Source organism: Bufo gargarizans, chromosome 4, assembly GCF_014858855.1.
Source record: "Bufo gargarizans isolate SCDJY-AF-19 chromosome 4, ASM1485885v1, whole genome shotgun sequence".
Classification (NCBI taxonomy): Eukaryota; Metazoa; Chordata; class Amphibia; order Anura; family Bufonidae; genus Bufo; species Bufo gargarizans.
The window spans coordinates 282,874,905-282,897,754 of record NC_058083.1 but is presented as its reverse complement, the minus strand read 5'-3'; the positions used below and the strand labels follow the sequence as shown (position 1 = coordinate 282,897,754).

General features: G+C 44.8%; 1 protein-coding gene across 4 annotated transcripts in view; it reads left to right on the top strand.

The window, feature by feature from the left end:
* The window catches only part of HACE1 (HECT domain and ankyrin repeat containing E3 ubiquitin protein ligase 1), a 99,566-nt gene that overhangs the window by 7,537 nt on the left and 69,179 nt on the right, over positions 1 to 22,850 (top strand). For 3 of the 4 annotated variants that reach the window (XR_006388640.1, XM_044289566.1, XM_044289565.1), the window contains exons 4-7: positions 8,583 to 8,687; positions 11,264 to 11,339; positions 14,557 to 14,688; positions 18,537 to 18,619. Coding sequence is in view for 3 of the 4 variants with exons in the window: in XM_044289566.1 (XP_044145501.1) it covers positions 8,583 to 8,687; positions 11,264 to 11,339; positions 14,557 to 14,688; positions 18,537 to 18,619 (396 nt within the window). In the remaining variant the exon portion in view is untranslated. Of the gene's footprint in view, positions 1 to 7,095; positions 7,180 to 8,582; positions 8,688 to 11,263; positions 11,340 to 14,556; positions 14,689 to 18,536; positions 18,620 to 22,850 lie in introns of all 4 variants that reach the window. The other variant, XM_044289567.1, reaches the window with a different exon arrangement.

Here is a 22,850-nt window from a genome sequence, read left to right as displayed (position 1 = left end):
AATATCTCACAGATTATATAAAAGAGCTTATGGCACAAAACAGGTTGAGGAGGCAAAACGACAGGTTTCAACCATTGAAAGAGGATCCCTGGTTTATCCAAGACAGGAAAATGTGCTGAAGGGGGGTGAACCCCCACAGTACAGTTACTAACAGAAATAAAAACTCTAAGGGCTCTTTCACACCTGCGTTCTTTTCTTCCGGCATAGAGTTCCGTCGTCGGGGCTCTATGCCGGAAGAATCCTGATCAGTTTTATCCTAATGCATTCTGAATGGAGTGAAATCCGTTCAGGATGCATCAGGATGTCTTCAGTTCCGGACCGGAGCGTTTTTTGGCCGGAGAAAATGCCGCAGCATTAATTACATGCAAAAAATGTAAGCTGCAATATGTGGGGTGCACCATCAATGCCCTCAAAGCCAGAATACGCAAACACATTTCTGATGTGCCCCACCATGGCAATCGCAATGTATCTGCAGCTAGTCTGCATTTTGCCATGGTGGGGACACATCGGATATGGTGGTACAGGGCATAGAAAGAGTTTTTTTTGCCCAAACGCGGAGAAGACCACAGAAGAAAGATTTTTGCATTAAATACGCGCCAACCAGATGGTCTGAATAAACGTCTAGATTTAATCTTGCAACAATAATCCATATCTATGAACATAATTTCTCCTTTTTATCACATATTATTTTCCTAGCCAGTTTATATCTTATGTGCTTCTTGCATAGATTCTTTTACTATGTATTGTACGTTTATTTTTTATTTTTATTTTCATGAGAAGAGTTGTTCAAAGGCGTCTTTTGAGGGTATTTGCAGTCATGTGAACGCAATTAGTGAAAACAGGTGCAGTTCCCCGTTATAAGGTGCCACTTTTAATGTCTTACTGTGTCATGAGTAAGGGCTGGAATTGTTTCTGGTAGCCCGAAACGCGTAGACAAGACTTTTTGTAACCATATTTGGATGAGATTTTACCGCAAGCAAAATAAAGATTCCTTTATCGAAGGGGAGCTGGATTTTTTTGAACCTTTTTCGCATACATATACAAAGTTTCAGGAGCCCAGTCACACCCACTGTGAAGGAGCCCTGCACCGCCCGCATCCTCAGAATCTCTTCCTTGCTCTCCCAACGTTGCACAGTTAGAGCTCTGTAATCTCGCGTATGCGCAAGTACGCCGCATGTTAGTTCCGGCATAGTGTTCCTTCCCTGTGCTGGCATCAGCCTCAAGTAATGAACTGCACATGCCTTAGCTGGCATGCACAAGATTACAGTGCTCTAAGGGCCAAACCCCGCTCCGGACAGCAGAGACACGGAGCATTAACATGATTGATAATGCTCCGTGCCTCTCTGTGATCTTTTTACTACAAAATCACAGTGACAACTTTATCTCACTGTGATTTTGTAGTAAAAAGATCACGGAGAGGCAAAGAGCCTCATGTTAACGCTCCGTGTCTCTGTTGTCCGGAACGGGGCTTGGCTCTTTCACGTAGCGGATTCCACGCACGGCATCTGCTCGTGTGAAAGAGCCCTTACTGTGCGACGTCGAGGGAGCAAGGTGGAGATTCCGAGGATGCCGGGCGGAGCTAGGCTCCTTCACAGTGGGCGTGGCTTGGCTCCAGAAACGTTGGTAACGGCCCTTTGGGCTCCTTACTAGCCTCATTTGCATATATGGTATATATAAATTATTATTTTTTGGACTGAATAATAGCACTCGTAGCTATGGGAAATGTATATTGTGGATGTGCTAGTGGCGATATAGCAGCACATGTCCTCCGCGCTATAGGCTGAAACTAGCTGACAGAATCCCTTTAAGGAGTTATGCTATGACTAATGTAAAAAAATGAAAATCAGACATTATATAGTGTATGACAGCCTCTTCTTAATAAAGCTAGAACCAGCCCTGTACCTCACATGGATCCAGAGATCTCCCCATTCATTGCTCTGCTAGATTTATTTCAAGCTGGCAGCTCAAGGGGAGTGTCTTTTCTTAGGGAGAGCTGTAAAAGGACATGCCTATAAGAAAGGACATGCTCCTGAGCTGTGATAGGGGGAGCTGTAGCAGGACATGCCCCTGAACTGTGATAGCGAGAGCTGTAGCAGGACATGCCCTCTAAAAAAGGACATGCCCCTGAGCTGTGATAGGGAGAGCTGTAGCAGAACATGCCCCTGAGCTGTGATAGGGAGAGCTGTAGCAGAACATGCCCTCTAAGAAAGGACACTCCCCAGAGCTGTGATAGGGAGAGCTGTAGCAGGACATGCCCCTGAACTGTGATAGGGAGAGCTGTAGCAGAACATGCCCTCTAAGAAAGGACACTCCCCAGAGCTGTGATAGGGAGAGCTGTAGCAGGACATGCCCCTGAACTGTGATAGGGAGAGCTGTAGCAGGACATGCCCCTGAGCTGTGATAGGGAGAGCTGTAGCAGAACATGCCCTCTAAGAAAGGACACTCCCCTGAGCTGGGATAGGGAGAGCTGTAGCAGGACATGCCCCTGAACTGTGATAGGGAGAGCTGTAGCAGGACATGCCCCTGAACTGTGATAGGGAGAGCTGTAGCAGGACATGCCCCTGAACTGTGATAGGGAGAGCTGTAGCAGGACATGCCCCTGAACTGTGATAGGGAGAGCTGTAGCAGGACATGCCCCTGAGCTGGGATAGGGAGAGCTGTAGCAGGACATGCCCCTGAGCTGGGATAGGGAGAGCTGTAGCAGGACATTCCCTCTAAGAAAGGACACTCCCCTGAACTGTGATGGGGAGAGCTGTAGCAGGACATGCCCCTGAGCTGGGATAGGGAGAGCTGTAGCAGGACATTCCCTCTAAGAAAGGACACTCCCCTGAGCTGGGATAGGGAGAGCTGTAGCAGCACATGCCCTCTAAGAAAGGACACTCCCCTGAGCTGGGATAGGGAGAGCTGTAGCAGGACATGCCCGCTATTACAGCTCAGGGGCATGTCCTTTCTTAGGGAGAACTGTAGAAGGACATGCCCTCTATCACAGCTCAGGGGAGTGTCTTTTCTGTGGCAGCTTTCTCCCTGTAACTGTCAAAGCTTCTTTCTATCAGTAGATATGACTGGTGGCATTGAGCATTTGTGACCATCTTAATAGATGGACATGCACATTGCTATACCGATTAAATACCAGGGAGCACCATTATAATGAATTACAGAGAATATCTCACAACTGGAACACTTTTGTAACAGAAAATAAATTACAAAAGTAACTAGATTTGCATGCTGAATTATTTGATGTTGGCAAATAAAAAATTATATGAACGTTTGTTGGAACTAGCTGTCCATCTAATGTATATACTGAAGCCCCAACTCTCCTCTGAAGCCAGGTATTGACAGGAAAGCCTCCCCCCCACCTAAAATGAGCCACTTTGAGAGTCAGGGAGTTAAAACTTTTAGTGGATGGCAGGATGAGAAATTTCTTTACAAAGGCATATGTGGCCTAATGATTGATAATGCCTGAAAACGGCCTTCAGACTGTCTGATTACAGTATTTTATTAGGGCGGTAGAGTGAAGAATCTGCAAATGTATGTAGCTTATCACGTCATCTGATGTTCTAGCTCGTCAAAAAGCAAGCGTCTCATCATTCACGGAACAAAATACAGACTTTTAAAAATGAAAAAAATAAATAAAAATCACTTGGTTTTATTGGGGCTTGGAACAAAATAAGGTGCTCCTACTGTTTGTCTATGGGCAATGTTCTCTCACTGACTTGGCACACTCTATGAACTATAGGTCACATCACCAGAATAGAGATTCCTCCACCTGACCCAGCACATTTTGGGTTCCTTCACAGTTGTATTTGGAAATATGGATGAAATGCAGATCCGCAGCACAGATTTTTTTTTAACATTTGTTCAATTTTTTTGTTTTGTTTTGTTTAGTACTTTTGTCTTTTTTTTGCGGGTGCTTAAAGGGAACCTGTCACCATGAAAGTGCAAAGTAATCTGCAGGAGGAGCTGAGCAGATTGATGTATTGTTTTATGGGGAAAGATTCAGTAAAATTAGTCATTTATGTATATTAAATTCCTGCTCATTCTGGGCTTTTACATCAAGGAGGCGGTCCTATCAATGATTGACAGCTACCTCTGTATACACAGTCATAGAGGGTAGGCTGTCAGTCACTGATAGGACCGCCTCCTTGACTTCCAAGCCCAGAATGAGCAGAAGGTTAAAATGTATAATTTGCAAGTTTTACTGAATCTTTTCATATAACATTATATATCAATCTGCTCAGCTCCTCCTGCTCTATAATAGGCCATCTGCAACTCAGACTCCGTGTTTAACATGACAGATGCGTGACTGAGCTCTCCTCAGTATAGGTCATCAATACCTAAATGGTGGGGGTCCGGCACCCTATTGAACAGCCGCTTGACAAGGATGCAGCCCAGTGGTGAGCATCGTGGCCTCCTTACAGCTTTCCAAGCACAGTTCCATCCACTGGATAGCCTCGGTACTCAGTATTGCAGTTGTATCCCATTCAGTTGAAAAGGACAGAGCTGTGCCTAGGCCATGTGAATGATGAACGTGATATCCCTGGCCTAGGAAGAAGCCACGGTGCTCGTAGGGTGCCCGCAGCCTCTTCAAACAGCTGATTGGCGGGGATGTCGAACCCCGACTAATGAGGTATTGATTACTTTTCCTGAGGATAGGCCATAAATATTAAACACCCAGAAAACCTCTTTAAAGGTGTCTCATCTCAGAAAATAGAGGCATATTGCTAGGATATCCCCCCATTGTCTTATAGGTTATGGTTCCACTGCTTGGTATTGGTATCCTCCAAGCGCTCTCCCCATAGAAGTGAACGGGAGCACCCTGTGCATGACTTGCCACTGCTGGCCTTTACTTCTATGGGCCAGACAGGAATAGCCAAGCCAGCACTCAGCTATTTTCGGCAACCCCATAGAAAATGAATGAATGGAAGGCGGCTGCGCATGCACAGTGCGCCCTCCACTGATTTTGGGTCTCCGTTCTTGATATACAGGTCCATAAATATTGGGACATTGACACAATTCTAACATTTTTGGCTCTATACGCCACCACAATGGATTTGAAATGAAACAAACAAGATGTGCTTCAGCTGCAGACGGTCAGCTTTAATTTGAGGGTATTTACATCCAAATCAGGTGAACGGTGCAGGAATTACAACAGTTTGCATATGTGCCTCCCACTTGTTAAGGGACCAAAAGTAATGGGACAGAATAATAATCATAAATCAAACTTTCACTTTTTAATACTTGGTTGCAAATCCTTTGCAGTCAATTATAGCCTGAAGTCTGGAACACATAGACATCTCCAGATGCTGGGTTTCATCCCTGGTGATGCTCTGCCAGGCCTCTACTGCAACTGTCTTCAGTTCCTGATTGTTCTTGGGGCATTTTCCCTTCAGTTTTGTCTTCAGCAAGTGAAATGCATGCTCAATCGGATTCAGGTCAGGTGATTGACTTGGCCATTGCATAACATTCCACTTCTTTCCCTTAAAAAAACTCTTTGCTTGCTTTTGCAGTATGCTTTGGGTCATTGTCCATCTGCACTGTGAAGCGCCGTCCAATGAGTTCTGAAGCATGGCTGAATATGAGCAGATAATGTTGCCCGAAACACTTCAGAATTCATCCTGCTGCTTTTTTCAGCAGTCACATCATCAATAAATACAAGAGAACTAGTTCCATTGGCAGCCATACATGCCCACGCCATGACACTACCACCACCATGCTTCACTGATGAGGTGGTATGCTTAGGATCATGAGCAGTTCCTTTCCTTCTCCATACTCTTCTCTTCCCATCACTCTGGTACAAGTTGATCTTGGTCTCATCTGTCCATAGGATGTTGTTCCAGAACTGTGAAGGCTTTTTTAGATGTTGTTTGGCAAACTCTAATCTGGCCTTCCTGTATTTGAGGCTCACCAATGGTTTCCATCTTGTGGTGAACCCTCTGTATTCACTCTGGTGAAGTCTTCTCTTGATTGTTGACTTTGACACACATACACCTACCTCCTGGATAATGTTCTTGATCTGACAAACTGTTGTGAAGGGTGTTTTCTTCACCAGGGAAAGAATTCTTCGGTCATCCAGGTCTTCCGGGTCTTTTGATGTTGCTGAGCTCGCCGATGCGTTCCTTCTTTTTAAGAATGTTCCAAACAGTTGTTTTGGCCACGCCTAATGTTTTTGCTATCTGTCTGATGGGTTTGTTTTGTTTTTTTTCAGCTTAATGATGGCTTGCTTCACTGATGGTGACAGCTCTTTGGAGTTGACAGCAACAGATTCCAAATGCAAATAGCACACTTGAAATGAACTCTGGACCTTTTATCTGCTCACAGTAATTGGGATAATGAGGGAATAGCACACACCTGGCCATGGAACAGCTGAGAAGCCAATTGTCCCATTACTTTTGGTCCCTTAACAAGTGGGAGGCACATATGCTAACTGTTGTAATTCCTAAACCGTTCACCTGATTTGGATGTAAATACCCTCAAATTAAAGCTGACAGTCTGCATTTAAAGCACATCTTGTTCGTTTTATTTCAAATCCATTGTGGTGGTGTATAGAGCCAAAAATGTTAGACTTGTGTCGCTGTCCCAATATTTATGGACCTGACTGTAGGTGCGGGTCCCAGCATCCTAGCGATATGCTCCCAATGTCTGTGATGAGACAACCTCTTTAACAATTTTTTTCTGGATGTTTTTGCAAATGTGAACTATATAAGGTAATGCACATACCTTCAGTATTCTAGGAAAGGTTTCCTCCTAACCTGTTTGATGGCCCTCAAGTTATGATGGTGGAAGACCTATTATGACTGTTCAAACTGTTTTCCTGTAGAACCGGTTGAACCAGTTGTACCTTTAGCAGACCTGTTTCACACATTTGCTGATATTCTGCCTGCACTTTTTCTATGTAACATAAAAAAAACATTATGGATACAACATTTCCAAGCAAACTATACAATAGAGATTTTGGGTGTCTTTAAAAGGCAGATTTAGACTATTTTCTGTAGACCATTGGTGCACTTTCATGGCATGAATGGTTGTGACAGATTTCAACCAATGGCAGATATCTGTCAAAAAGTTGATCTGTTGTCTTGGATTTTTTTTTTTCAGTTGTCGGATGCTGAAAAGTTGTTCTTGCTGAATGACAGATCTGTATCCTGTCAACGAAAATCCAGAGCAGGCCACAGATCACAGGCAAGATTGATCGGTTGTTTTGTCTGAATTGTCATTTTAACTTCCAGGATAACAACCTTCACAGACCAACCATGAAAGACAAGTCATTTAATTAACAGTCGTGTGAACTGCCTAATGTATGGCCAGCTTAATGTTATGGGCTACCTCCTAGCTTATGAAATTGCATTGGGAAGTGCTTTAGCGGATGAATTGTTACATGGCGATCATTCATATGGGAATGAACCATCAGTCTTATAGACTGGAGTGGTGGTCACACATACTCTGTATAAATGGACTGTCAATATGTATCTGTGGATAGGTGAAACCTTGTTCCACCAGGGCTAAGCATCTGATCAGTGGGTTCTGACTGCTGGGACCTCCACGGATCACAAGAATGAGGTCCTCCAGTGGTAGCATGTGTGCTGCTGCTCCATACAACTCTCTGGGACTGCAAGGAGAAGCCCGGTACAGGACTTGGTCCTGTCCGGCAGTCCTGTAGAGTTGAATGAAGCATCGCGGGTGGGTGTCTACCTGTTAGTTTAGTTTTTTTTATCTTCATTAAGCTGTTTGACATGTGACCCAGTTGCTGAGCTATACAGCTGTCATCTGAGCCTTCGCATAACAGGAGTCTGGCAAGATATTACATTTACAGCAGGCAATAAAACAATGAAATTTAAAAGTGGTACGTTAGGCTACTTTCATACTAACGTTTTAGTTTTCCGGTATTGAGATCCGTCATAGGGGCTCAATACCGGAAAAAAAATGCTTCCGTTTTGTCCTCATTCATTGTCAATGGGGGCAAAACTGAACTGAACAGAACGGAATGCTCCAAAATGCATTCCGTTTCTATACCGGAGAGCAAACCGCAACATGTTTTAGTTTGCTTTCCGTCCTGGGATACGGAGCAAGACGGATCCGGCATGACCCCCACTGCAAATCAATGGGGATCTGCCACAATCTGCCACAATAGAAAACAGATCCGTCTCCCATTGACTTTTAATGGAGTTCATGACTGATCCGTCTTGGCTATGTTACAGATAATACAACCGGATCCTTTCATAACGGATGCAGATGGTTGTATTATCAGTAACGGAAGTGTTTTTGCTGAACCCTGCCGGATCCAGTAAAAACGCTGGTGTGAAAGTAGTCTTAGTGAAGTCAAAATACAAAGTGATTTTTATTTTTTATTTTAAATTGTGAAATATTTTAGTAATGCATTAATCCAGGCATGCTCAACCTGCGACCCTCCAGCTGTTGTAAAAACTACAACTCCCACAATGTCCTGCTGATGGCTGTAGGCTGTTCGGGCATGCTGGGAGTTGTAGTTTTGCCGCAGGTTGAGCATGCCTGTATTAGTCCTTTTCAGTGCTGGATTATTTAACCTGTCTGTCTCTTGTCCTTAATATCTGGTGGTTGTTCTTCAGTTGCGGCTCTGTGGAGTGTTTAGTTCTGCTTCTGAAGAGAGGAGCCAACCCAAACTATCAAGATATCTCGGGATGCACACCTCTTCATTTGGCAGCACGAAATGGGTATGTGTGGAGGATTAGCTTGAAAGGAAGGTTCAGTTTTATAGAGTGAAACTTTTTCTTTGCCGTCTCCCCTGTTATATGAGACTGTTGTACATCAGCAACCTCCGGCACTCTGGCTATGTTGAAACTACAACTCCCAGCATGCTCAGCTCACTTCTGTAGGAGTTCTGAGAACAGCCAAGCAAGTGTACACGCTGGGAGTCATAGTTGGACCACAGCTGGAGTGTCGGAGGTTGCTGAATCGCCTAAGCAGTCCACTTCATCCTGCCCCCTCTCGCCAGGTGCTGTGTGTTCTCAGAGAGGAGTTTGCTGCAGGGTCAGGGCAAACAGTCTGTATACTGAGGACCCTAAGGCCACATGCACACAATGCTTTCCTCATGGATTGTCAAGCAGAGTGCCAGCTAAGGCTCCTTTCACACTAGCGTTCGCTGGTCCGCTCGTGAGCTCCGTTTGAAGGAGCTCACGAGTGGACCCGAACGCAGCCGTCCAGCCCTGATGCAGTCTGAATGGAGCGGATCCGCTCAGACTGCATCAGTCTGGCGGCGTTCAGCCTCCGCTCCGCACGGACAGGCGGACAGCTGAACGCTGCTTGCAGCGTTCGGGTGTCCGCCTGGCCGTGCGGAGGTGTGCGGATCCGTCCAGACTTACAATGTAAGTCAATGGGGACGGATCCGTTTGAAGATGCCACAATGTGGCTCAATCTTCAAGCGGATCCGTCCCCCATTGACTTTACATTGAAAGTCTGGACGGATCCGTACGAGGCTATTTTCACACTTAGCTGTTATATGCTAAAAATAATGCAGACGGATCCGTTCTGAACGGAGCCTCCATCTGCATTATTATGAGCGGATCCGTTCAGAACGGATCCGCCCGAACGCTAGTGTGAAAGTAGCCTAAGTAGATGAGTGTCCTGTGGTACAGAAATCTGCAGTATGTCAGTTGTTTGTGTGGATTTTCAGTGCAGATTGCAATTCAATGGGTGTAGTCTGGGGCAAACCCAGTAATGCATGCAAATCTTGGTGCGGATTCGGCAGCAAAATCTGCCTAGAAAATCTGCATGAGCTACACGGCCATGTGCATGTGGCCTAAACGTATCTTGCACTAATAAAACCTTACCACAGAGTAGACTGTAGGAATTGTATTCTGTACACCAACTACAGATTGGCGTGGTATTAAAAAGCAGGAAGTGCTCAACCCCATATGCAATGGTGCATCTATACCCGGGGGGGGGGGGGGGGGCAGATCCTGCCCTTGTGGTCCGCTGCTAATGGAAATCCCCAGCAAAAATGCATACAATGGAGGATGCCTGCAGCGGATCACAAGTACCACAATGGACATCCTACACAGGATAGCAAATGTGTGGATGTGACAAACAGTAAAAATAATATAACAAAAACAAAGACAGGTGCACTCTGCGGTCTTACTAACCTTCGTACTGGTGTAAAATTTAGAGATTAGCCAACATATCCTGCTTGGAGGACATGTCTTTGTTTTTGTTATATTATTCTGTACACCCAGGATTAAAGAGGTTGCCCAGTTCTTGAGGGGGAAGGAGCAAATGTTATAAAATAACACACAAAAAAAACGCTACTTGCCTCTGCAGTTCCCTTGCTAATCCAGTGCATGTGCCCCAGAAGTCACAAGTTGTGAGCCATCTGGGATGTGACCTTGACAGCCAGTAGGTGACCTCACATTCACGCTACTGCCACACTACCCGCTATTCAGGCAGATTATCACAAATGAGTGTTCATACAAATACTATAATACAGGGATGGCAAACCTGAGGCTCTCCAGATGTTGTAAAACTACAGCTCCCATCATGCCCGGACAGTCTACAGCTATTAGCCTACAGCAGGGCATGGTGGGAGTTGTAGTTTTACAACAGCTGGAGAGCCGCAGGTTGGTCATGCCTGCTATAATACATGGCTATAATCTCCCGGTGGAAAGGTGGTCGTTCATCACTAATTGGATCTTTCATGTGGTCACCTAAATTATCATGCTGTCTAAGCAACACTCTGCTGCCGGCGAACAGCGAATCTGTATGGGTACAAGCGATGGCATTAGCGATCACTTTTCCCCATACTTTGGAGGAGCTTGCTGCAGGCAATAGCAGTCTACTCCATTGATGAGCAGATGCTTCCTTCCCGACAATCGTCTAGTTAGTTTAGTAGTGTAAAGGGGCCTTTAGGGATACCAGTAAATACGATATGTGACCGCTGAGCCAATAAGGCATGACAGACTGGTGGGGGATTGTTGGAACATTTGCACTGGAATGGCGGGAATTTAAGAGGTTAGTGTTTTTTATTTAGTTTTTTAACATTTGCTTCTATTCCCCCCCCCCCCCACACTTTAAGAAGGCAAAATCAATTATTAAGATGCTTTATAAAATACATCATATTTGTAGATATTGGCCTGAACTTGTCTCAAGGTGACTATCTGAGAGAACATTTAAGCTTGTCATGTGTCTTCAGAAACCTATACCACATTCCTGCCTCAAAGTATAGCTGGGCAGATAGTCATGTCTAGATTATACCTGAGGTTGTTTGTAACTTACGGTACTATTAAAATTCTTGCAGGCAAAAGAAATGCATGAGCAAACTCCTGGAGTATAATGCGGATGTCAACATTTGCAACAATGAGGGCCTGACCGCTGTAAGTGATCGGTGTTGCTGAATACTTCTATACCTTGTTCAACTTTTTGGAACTCCTCACATATTGCAGATGCCACCATTGGTGTGAAACTGGACCAAAGCTAACCTTTGATTTACTGCGTACGCCTGGAAACACTGTTCACATTATATTACAGGGGTGTGGTAACCAGTAAACTGATCTTCAGTATGCTGCTATGGACCTTCAGGGTTAGATAGTTGAGTATGGGCATGGCTTGCAGAACAACGGAGTGGGTTCTGAGCTGATCCCAGTGACGTCATTAGGGTCTGGTGGCAGCAGGAAATATGACAGAGTGTGCTTGTTCCTTCTAACACTAAACTAAAATAGTGTTGACTTTCCTGAAGATGTGTATAACCTTCTACATGATCTGTGCTGAAGAAATCAGAAAATGCAGTACTGGCCTAAGGCTGCGTTCACACGGGCGAGATTTCCGCGCGGGTGCAATGCAGTAGGTGAACGCATAGCACCCGCACTGAATCCTGACCCATTCATTTCAATGGGGCTGTGCACATGAGCGTTTTTTTTCATGCATCACTTCTGCAATGCTTTAAAATCGCAGCATGTTCTATATTCTGCGTTTTTCACGCAGCCCTGGCTCCATAGAAGTGAATGGAGCTGCGTTAATAACGCATTGCATCTGCAAGCAAGTGCGGATGCAATGCGTTTTTCACTGATGGTTGCTAGGAGATGTTGTTTGTAAACCTTCAGTTTTTTATCACGCGCGTGAAAAACGCATCAAAACGCATTGCACCCGCGCGGAAAAAACTGAACAACTAAACGCAATTGCAGCCAAAACTGACTGAACTTGCTTGCAAAATGGTGTGAGTTTAACTGAACGCACCCTAAACGCATCCGGACCTAATCTGTCACGCTCGTGTGAACTCAACTGAAGTGATGGACCAGAGAAATGTGACACTTAGGCTGAGTTCACACGAGCGTGACGGATTAGGTCCGGATGCGTTCAGGGTGCGTTCAGTTAAACTCGCACCATTTTGCAAGCAAGTTCAGTCAGTTTTGGCTGCAATTGCGTTTAGTTGTTCAGTTTTTTCCGCGCGGGTGCAATGCGTTTTGATGCGTTTTTCACGCGCGTGATAAAAAACTGAAGGTTTACAAACAACATCTCCTAGCAACCATCAGTGAAAAACGCATTGCATCCGCACTTGCTTGCAGATGCAATGCGTTATTCACGCAGCCCCATTCACTTCTATGTAGCCAGGGCTGCGTGAAAAACGCAGAATATAGAACATGCTGCGATTTTAAAGCATTGCAGAAGTGATGCATGAAAAAAAACGCTCATGTGCACAGCCCCATTGAAATGAATGGGTCAGGATTCAGTGCAGGTGCAATGCGTTCACCTACTGCATTGCACCCGCGCGGAAATCTCGCCCGTGTGAACGCAGCCTTACATGATTGTTAAATGCAGGGTAGAGTGATGAACTACAGCAGGAGCACCCTCTTTTTTTTTTTTTTTTTTTTTTTTTCCCCTTGTCATGTTCCAAAGCTTGTGAAACTGATTCATTGGAAGCTACTTCCAAAAAGTGTCACTAGCAAGATGGTCCTCTTTCCCTGGGAGATACCTCTTTGCATATTATTTTCCCATGGAGCATTGCCACGAAGTCTCCTTACACAGCTGGTCTCTGTAAGGAGAGCCAGTACCCTGTCTAAGCTACACTTATGAGTTACAGAAACAGCATAGCACAGAAAGCTTAGTTGTTACCGTAAACGCAGCCACCTCAAGCAGCAGGGGTTGGGGACCCCGGGGACCCCCATTCTGTGTTTATGCTATTAATGGGGTTGTCCCCTTTTTTATTTATTTTTATTATTTTTTTATTTTATTTTTTATATTGATAACCTATTCTCAGGATAGATCATCGAGGGTGATGGGAGTCAGACCCCCAGCAATCTGATATAGAAACATTCTATGTTTCTATATCAGATTGCTGGGGGTCTGACTCCCATCACCCTCGACAATCGGCTGTTTGAAGAGAAAGCAGCGATTGTACAAGCCCTTCCTGTTCAAGTGAATAGGACGGAGCTGTCCTATAGAAATGAATGGGAACTTCATACTAGTGATTACACTGCTCGCTGCTGCAGTTGCAATGGCGAGTAGGTAAACGGTGAAGAGAAGGCAGTGCTCCTATGAGCACTGCTTTCTCTTCAAACAGCTGATCGGAGGGGGTGCTGGGAATTGGCCCCCTGCTGACTTTTTTATTTTATTTTATTTTATTTTTTTCTCATCCTGAATATGCCTTTAATACACTCACATGAATTCCCTGTTATTCAGCCTTCATAAGATTTCTGTTCAATTTAGTGAAGCACATTTAGATCTTGGCCCATTTCTTTCTTCACATGCACTGATCTAGATTTTTATCAGGGCTCATTGTGAGAAACGCTGGAGGTATTGTTGACCTTACTCTAGAGCTTATACCTTTCTGGTACTCCAGCTGTTGTGAACTACAACTCCCAGCATGCATACTTGTTTGACTGTTCTTAGAACTTCCTTAGAAGTGAATGCAGCATAAAGGGGGTTGTCGCAGGTTGCCGACCTAAACCCGTGTTCTGAGAGGTTTTTATTTCGCCATCTGTAGAGAAAGTGACAAGCTCCTTGATATCATGCTCCATTCAGCAGCAGGAGAGTTCTGAATCGGAATCTCCATTCAGGTCTGTTATTTGATGACTGGTTGGCGGAGAGACGCAAGATTTTACGGCACTACAGAATGTGTCCTATTCAGTGCTAAGGGGAGATGGCAATTTGCAAGTGACCCAGTATCTCCTGTATAATTTGGCTTGTCCTTATTGAGAAAAAGAGTGATACTGAAAGCTGTGTACAAGAATTGCTCCAGAGCACGGCGTGACTTAAAGGGGTTCTTCAGGCATGGTAAAAAAAAAATTCCATGCTTTCTTGTGGTAGAAATATATATTAGTTATTACTTGCCCATCCGTTACGCCAGCGATGTCACTGCCTCCGGTGCCCTCTCACACGCTCGAGCCCCATCTAGGTGCAAGCCTAGATGGGGCTTCAGCTACGTGATTGTAAGTGCTTGGGGACCCAAGCAAATGAGCCCGCAGCCTGTGCGAGTGGAGCGGAGGCAGACGGGTAAGTACTAACTAAACTATCCTTTTTCCACAGGACAGAAGAGAACATAGTTTTTTTTTATTATTATTTTTTTTATATTCATTTTCATGTCTCTCTTCCTAGATCCACTGGCTGGCTGTAAATGGACGGACCGAGCTCCTGCATGACCTTGTGCAGCACGTCAGCAATGTGGACGTGGAAGATGCTATGGGGCAGACGGCTCTGCACGTGGCCTGTCAGAATGGGCACAAGACGGTGTGTCTTTCTCTCTCTTATCTTTTGCAATGTCTTCTGCATGCCAGTAGAGATATGCACAGGTGCCTATTGGGGCACGTATTCCCTTCACCTATCTTCACATCTGCATTGTGAGCTCCGGCCTTTAGCTGGACAAAGTCATGCACGCCAGACTTTTTGTTCATCTGAAAGCTGCCATTTATGGCGGAAAGCGGCTGAATCCCTGTCAGATCCCATTGTGGTCAATCCGGCGGTTTGCTATGCCTGATGCAGTGAGCTCTGTCAGGTTCTTCTGATGGATTTCACACGTAGGTATGAACGTAGCCTGAGACGGCCTGGGGGACATTTGTCAGATCGTAAGTGACGCTAAGCACTATGATTATGCTGCTAGGACTTTGAACTCCAGTACATGGGGGCTCCTCAGATACCAAGTTTTGGTGCTTCGTCATTTGGAGGGTAAGCTGATCATAAAGTGCACACACGCAATGTATATGTCACGCTGCACAGACTTCGCTGTGGGGAAGAATATCCATAATCGATTTATGCAAAAAAATGTGTTTATGCTGCTCTCATGTGACAGAACTCTACGAATAAATTGAAGCTGTGCTTCTTGGATTGTAGACTGCTAGGGACATCTGCTGGCCAAACGCTGCAATTGTTTGGGCATGTGCTATTGTTTGACACTAAAGCAAAAACACTAGTGTAATTCACATTGATATTGTAAAGAAAAATCGTCATCAGGGTTTCAATTATTTATGGAAAAGATGTTAATCTTACATGTTGATTTTGGACACATGCACCAGTGTTCCCAGCGTGAGCAGTTCACCATGTCCAAGTCTGCTCTGCTTGTACGCCTGCCCACACATTTGGAAATACAGTGCAATTCATGGGGCAAAAAGGATAAGATGGAGAGGCTGAGTTTTTAAAATGATGATTATGACCTTAGATAAATTGGTAAAGTACAGTGTTTTGTAACATCTTAAAGGGAATGTTTCATAATATATAATTTTTTGAATTTTGGTGACTTTTTTAAAATTTTCCTTGTCCCTATCTATATTAAAAAAATAGTCCTCAAATCATGCAGTTTTCGGACTGGCCACTAGGCCTAAAATGCAGTATATCAAGGCCTCCTGTTCTTTGAGTGCAGCCACACGGGCCATAGATGCAACGGGCTGTAGCTGACTTTTGTGGGAGGTTTTTCTATGTCTGTGACCTGTACAGAGGTCAGGAGGGAGTAGACAAGCTGTGATATCACCTATTGTAAATGGTGAATCCTGTGTTACCTATAATGAGGTGATAATCTGTCATTGTGATTCTGCATGTGGTGATAATGAGATTGCTACTGAAACGTTACCTGTACAGAACAGAAGGTCTTAAAGGGGTTATCCAATCCCTATAGTGACCCGCAGAATGCCCCTCCTTTAGAGCTTACCTACCTGCTCCCTGGTACCCACGTCCCTCCGGATCGCTGCCCGGTCACCACTGATGCATCTCTCCGGGTGATGCTAGGGAGGCTGGTCACCGTCATGGCCTGCTTTTGGCTGTCCCCCCCCCCCCCCCCCCCCCCCCCGCTCCCCAAATACTGGATGTTTTGATCTGTGTGACAGGAAGATGTATAGGCGGCCATGCAGCGATCTGGAGGGACTATGCTGCTGGGGAGCAGGTAAGTAGGGGGGTCCAGGCTTTCTGGGGGTAATTACAGAAATTGGATAACCACCTTAACCATATTAGTAGGCCAGTGAGAGAACTGCATCATTTTAGATTAGATTTTTTTTGTAAATACAGATAGTGACATGGAAAATAAAACATCACCAAAAATTCTTAACATCATTTTTTTTTTATTTTTACTGTCATTTTAGTTTATTTTTAATGTAGTGTAGGGATCGGGAAGGTAAACATTTTTGTAATCTACTTTATTAGAGAAAGATGTGTGAAGAGTCTTTTTAGCAAAGCTCTGACAGCGTTGCTAAGAAGAGTCTGTGAGGGCTGAAGATGTCTACAGAGGCTTCCAGCCTTCCTCTTGTCACCACTCCACTCCCTGTCTATGTACATGTACCTTAATTATCACTGCCCTATCTGACTTGTTTCACACCGGCATCTTCAGCGCTCAGTAAATCGCTGAAGACTGGAGACACTTAGTACCACTCAGAGCCTTGCTAAGGGTACTTTCACCCTTGCAGCAGAGTGATCCAGGAAGCAGTTCTGTCGCCGGCAATCTGCATGCAAGCGGAATGCGTTTGAAGACGGATGCGGATCTGTCTTACAAATGCATTGCAAGAAAGGATCCGTCTCTCCGTATGTAATCCGGAGAAACTGATCCGTTATATATATTTTTTTTAAATTTTTACTGATCTGGCATTGCAGTATTTTAACGCATTTTAATACATTTTGAATGTAAATTAATGCTGGCACCTGATCCGGAATTTTGGACGGAGATAATACCTCAGCATGCTGCAGTATTTCCTCCGTCCAAAACGCCGTTCAGTGACTGAACTGATGCATCCTGAATGGATTTCGCTCCATTCAGAATGCATGGGGATGAAACTGATCAGTTCTTTTCCGGTATTGAGCCCACAGGACGGAACTCTATGGCAGAAAAGAATAACGCTAGTGTGAAAGTAGCCTTAGACTTTTTTTTTAAAACTGAAACGTCATTTACACTATAATTTAAAACATGATTTGAACAATAGATTATTTTTCTGATGACACATTCCCTTTGGGGTCCATTCACACGTCCGCAATTCTGTTCCGCATTTTGCGGAACGGTATTGTGGACCCATTAATTTCTATGGGACCACACTATGTGCTTTCCGGATCTGTATTTCCAGGTCCGCATATCTGTTCCTGAAAAAAAAAAATAGAACATGTCCTATTCTTGTCCGCAATTGTGGACAAGATTAGGCATTTTATATTATAGTATACCGTAACCATACAGTAACCCAAGTCTAATGTCAGGTGGGATCTGGTGTCCCAATTCCAATGCATTTTCTCCCATCATAACTCGTGTCTGAGAAAGCGTTGATTTATTTTTATTTTTTTAATATTTTTATGCAAATTAGCTGTTTGGTGCACTGAGAACATCACTGTTAAACCTTGTTGCACCAAAAGCTCCGCTCCTTATGTGTATCCCTGCTCTGCCAGCTTTAAGTGACTGGGCAGGCATGGGCATGTCATCTTCCTTGGCCCTGTGGTCTCGCTTGTGCATCGGTTCTTCGGGAATTGGCGAATGCACACTACAGCGCTCCTGGTTGGTAGGGGTGAAGTTGTCTATACTACACAGCCCTGTCAAGCATCACTGCTGTAATGTATGTACGCAGATTCCAGAAGAACACGGCCAGGTGGGATTGCATCTCTCCTGCCTTGCCCTGCCAATGAAAGTTGCGTGGCTGGGGCTCGGGGCAATAAGGAGTGGAGTTTTTGGTGCAGCAAGGTATAAGGGTGATGCCCTTTTTGCATCAAACAGCTCATTTACATATAAAAAAAAAAATCTATGATTTCTCAGGAATGTTGACACCAATCGGGAGGGAGAAAAATTGTCGTGCTCTGGTCTACTGATTGCGTCTGACACTAGGCCTGGATTATTATGGAGGTATTCGGTGAGAGATTCCCTTTATATAGTTATACAGTGGTTATTACTGTATCGGCTAACCTGCGCCACGGCTGGGATTTTGGGTACCCCTTGTACTTTATGCTAATTATTTGTCATCAGGTGGATCAGTTCTTCTTGACAGAATGCTGAACTAAGATGGAGTTATTCTAACCTTTTTTTTTTTTTTATATTTCTTTAATTGGTCTTACAATATTGCAGCATTGCATACTGAATGTCATATGTCTTCATGCTTGTATTTCTTTAATCTTCTTTAAAACAGACGGTGTTATGTCTATTGGACAGTGGAGCAGATATAAACAGGCCTAATGTGTCTGGAGCCACCCCATTGTATTTTGCTTGCAGGTAAGATGTCGGTGTGTGGGTTACATAGGCTTTATCAGATTACACCATATTGGCCCCTGCAGCCTTGTCTATCTTGACTGGTTAAATCGAAAGATGTATGTATAACTCATTACTCCAGGTCCCATGTATTTTTTTTTATATATTTTTTTTTTTAAGCCGTGGCAGTGGAATAGAGGGTAGAGCTCGCACTGTTAAGGAATGGCCACGCTCCTATGGGAACTTGAAATTGTGTTGTTTTCATTGACTGGACAACTACACAACGACATTTATGTCGCGCAACATTTTTTGTAATGATAGTCAATGGTGTCGCACTACAGCATGCGACTGGCTGCGACAGTTTCCCAAAAATCCAACTTGGATGGATTTTTGTGCCACTGTCACATCGCAGTGCGACACCATTGACCTACCTCCCAACTTTTTGGAGACACTCATGGTTCATTGCGTGAAAGATCCATTTTTCCTGTATATTTATACACTTCAATCGTTTTCTCTTACAAAATAGCGCAAAAATTATCTAAATATAGAAATGTTGAAAATTTTTAAATTGCATGAAATAATATACAAGGTGGGCTCTAATATTTAGATAGGAATAATAAATAATAAAAATCTATACCTCAGATCAAAAAGCGGGGCCTTTATGGAGCAAACGGGGACAGGGAGGGGTCTGCATTGACTATCACTACAAAATATGTCGCACAGTGTTGCTGTGACATATATGTTGCAGTGTAGCCGAGCTCTGAAGGAGGAAGGGCCAGACGGGGCAGTACATAGAAATTTTCTAAAACCGTGTCTATACAAACAAGCAGAACTCGTAAACAAAATCACTTAAAGAGCACCAGTCAGCAGGATCAATCCTATTAAACCAGGCACATTGCTTTGGTAGGGTTGATCCTACTGATTACAATAATACCTGGTTGCCTCATCTTTGCAGTGCTGGCCATGCCCCTTGCTGCACTTAAATCTTCATTTGCATAAAGAACAGAAGTGTTTTTTTTTGTTTTTTTTTCTTGGGATCGACACAACCTATTTTAACAAGACAGGATCACCCCTACCAGGTAGTGCTTGGTTTGGTGTGGTTGATCCTGCTGATGGGTGCTCTGTTGAAGCCAGACATTAGACTACTTCTTTTAACTTTTATTATATACCCTCTAATACACATCCAGGTCATCGACATGAAATAGACTTCAGATGTCAGTGACGTTGAGGTTCTCCTATTTTCCAGCTATTAAACATAAAAAATTTGGCGAAGTGATTCCCTGGATGGTTGCAGTGCTGGATCCAGAGCCTGGTCTTGGGAGGGGCACGCCCCCTGGCAATAGGAGATTATGGGGCCCCTGTATCCCTGCCCACCCGCAAGCCACACCCACAGAGCCCCACCCATATATCGCGCCCATACCTCTTACATCCAGTGACATCTCCTTTGATGTAGATGTTCTTTCTTCATCTTGTCCATTCAGACCAGACCGCCATGATGATTTTTTTCAGCCATCTCTGATCTCTGCAGAGTTTGACAGACAGACATCTTATTTTCTTACTTTTCCTCCTACCTTCTCAACATCCCATCATGCACCCCCTAATACTGAGATGCTGTGCCCCACAAAACCTATACTGTAGAAACAGATAAGGCTACTTTCACACTAGCGTTTGAGCGGATCCGTTCTGAACGGATCCGCTCATATTAATGCAGACGGTGGCTCCGTTCAGAACGGATCCGTCTGCATTATATTGTCAAAAAATGTCTAAGTGTGAAAGTAGCCTCAGACGGATCCGTCCAGACTTTTACATTGAAAGTCAATGGGGGACGGATCCGTTTGAAGATTAACCATAGTGTGTCATCTTCAAACGGATCCGTCCCCATTGACTTACATTGTAAGTCTGGACGGATCCGCACGGCCAGGCGGACACCCGAACGCTGCAAGCAGCGTTCAGGTGTCCGCCTGCTGAGCGGAGCGGAGGCTGAACGCTGCCAGACTGATGCATTCTGAGCGGATCCGCGTCCACTCAGAATGCATTGGGGCTGGACGGAAGCGTTCGGGTCCGCTTGTGAGCCCCTTCAAACGGAGCTCACAAGCGGACAGCCGAACGCTAGTGTGAAAGTAGCCTTAACCCTCTGAAAATACTAGTTACACACAGATGGCGCCCCCTTCAATAATTATTGGAACACAATGCTCTAAAAAAAATAACTGCACCTAGCAAATAGTGTCCCTGACACTAATAGTGTAACCATAATGTCCCCCAAACATAACTGTGATAAGCTGATACTGTGCCAGGGTGCCCCCACAGTAATAGTGCTCCCCAAAATCCCAACACTAGTAATAATTCTGGGCCACGGTGCACTTAGTAGTAGTGCTCCTACAGTGCCCCAAACAGTATTTGTGTCCCAGAAGTAATAATGCTCCCATAGTCCCCCAGTTGTAATAAAGCCCCCTTATAATGTGCACCAGTACAAAAAATGCTCCCTTGTGTGGCAGTAAAAAAAACAAACAAAAAAAACAAACAAAAAAAACCTCCTCTTAGTGCCCCCAGTAGAGTCAATGTCCCCAGAGTGCCCTCATGTGATCCAATGACCCCTACTGTGTGCCACAAAAAGAAAACACTTAGTGCCCCCATTTGAGCTAAGGTGCCCATAATGCCCCCATAATTTGTGCCAGTATAAAATACTCCTATATAGTGCCCTCAGAAGATGCCCCCATCGTGCTTCTTCCTGTCCTATATAGTGCCCCCAGAAGATGCCCCTATAGTGCTCCTCCCCGTCCCCATAGTTCCCTTCATAATGTGGCAGTATAAAATTCCTCTAGACTGTCCCACATAGATGCCCCATAATGCTTCTCTCCCCCTTCCCCATAGTGACACCAAAATGGGTGCCATTATTCAATGCCCCCATAGTGCTCTCCCCCCCTTCTCCATAGTGCTCCCCCATAATGTGCCAGTATATAGGGCCCCATCCCCCTTCTTGCCATATTGTACTAAAAATAATTAAAACAATAAACACTTATACTTACCTCCATGACACTGCAATGTGATGCAGGCCTCTTCTGGCATGTGTCCTGCTCTGTACGGCTCAGGCGGCGCCTGCACTGGCCTCTGATAGGCTGCAGGCACTAGGCCTGCAGCCTATCAGAGGAACGGGCAAGGGAGACTACTCTCCCCTACCCCGCACCGCTCATCTCTCCCTGCCACTGCCGCTGGAATAGTCAGTCCGCCCCTGGCTCTCACTATATTCTCATTGCCCCGTTCCCCGTTCCCCGTTTTCCCCCCCCCCCCCCCCCCCCCCCCCCGGATCAGCCAATGGGTGGTAGGAGGCCTCTAGGAAGCTGCTTTCACTTTGCTTTTGCAGGCTTTACTGGAAGCTTCCATATGTGCTTGGGGTCCTACTATACTGGGCCAGTGACCAGTGCCAGTCACTGATATACATCGCTTGTTTAAAGGTCTTTTACGTGGCCTGATGCAAAGTAAAAGGGGGACAAACAATCGTTAGTATCATTGCTTACTGTGCACGGGTCAATGTGCTGCAGAATAAATGAGGATTTCTGGGGCGGTTATACACCCCCCCCCCCCCCCCCCCATATAATTCGCCTAAGCCCTCAGCCCATGGATAAGGGACCTTATGGTGACATCTCTTGTCCATAGGCTTCAATAGTAAAGAAAACAAAAAACTCTATTCTATACAGCAGAAGAAAGTATACCAACACATAACAGATGGTGGTCAGAAGAGGGTGAATAGGAGCCTTTGGATAGACATTGTAATGGCGATAGGGGATGATTCAAGTTGACAGACCGAGGTGCATGTGTGAGGATCCATACCGGCTTCCCTTTACCTAGCTTCAGCCCTCCGAAGTTAATGGTTCACTTGCCGCCCATGATTCATATTATTGAATCATATTGAACATTACATGAAATGTAATAATCACCTCAAAGGTTTCTACAGGAACACTGTGCTGCAATTAAACTACAATGTGGAAGAGATGAAAGTTCTGTTCAACCGTGAGTCATCTTAAAGAGGACCCGTCCACTCTCCTGACACGTCTCTTGTAGTAGCTACTTAAATCCCCATGTAATAACAATTCTGGAGCATCTATTCTCATGACTATGTTGTCCCATCCCGGTGTTATTCCTGCTAGAAGTTATGAATGAATTGCTAGCAGTCTGCAGTAAGGGTACAGGTGGGTGTTACCAGTTGGGGGTGTGTCCATGCACAGTCTGACACCAGCAGCACTGATTGGACAGAGTC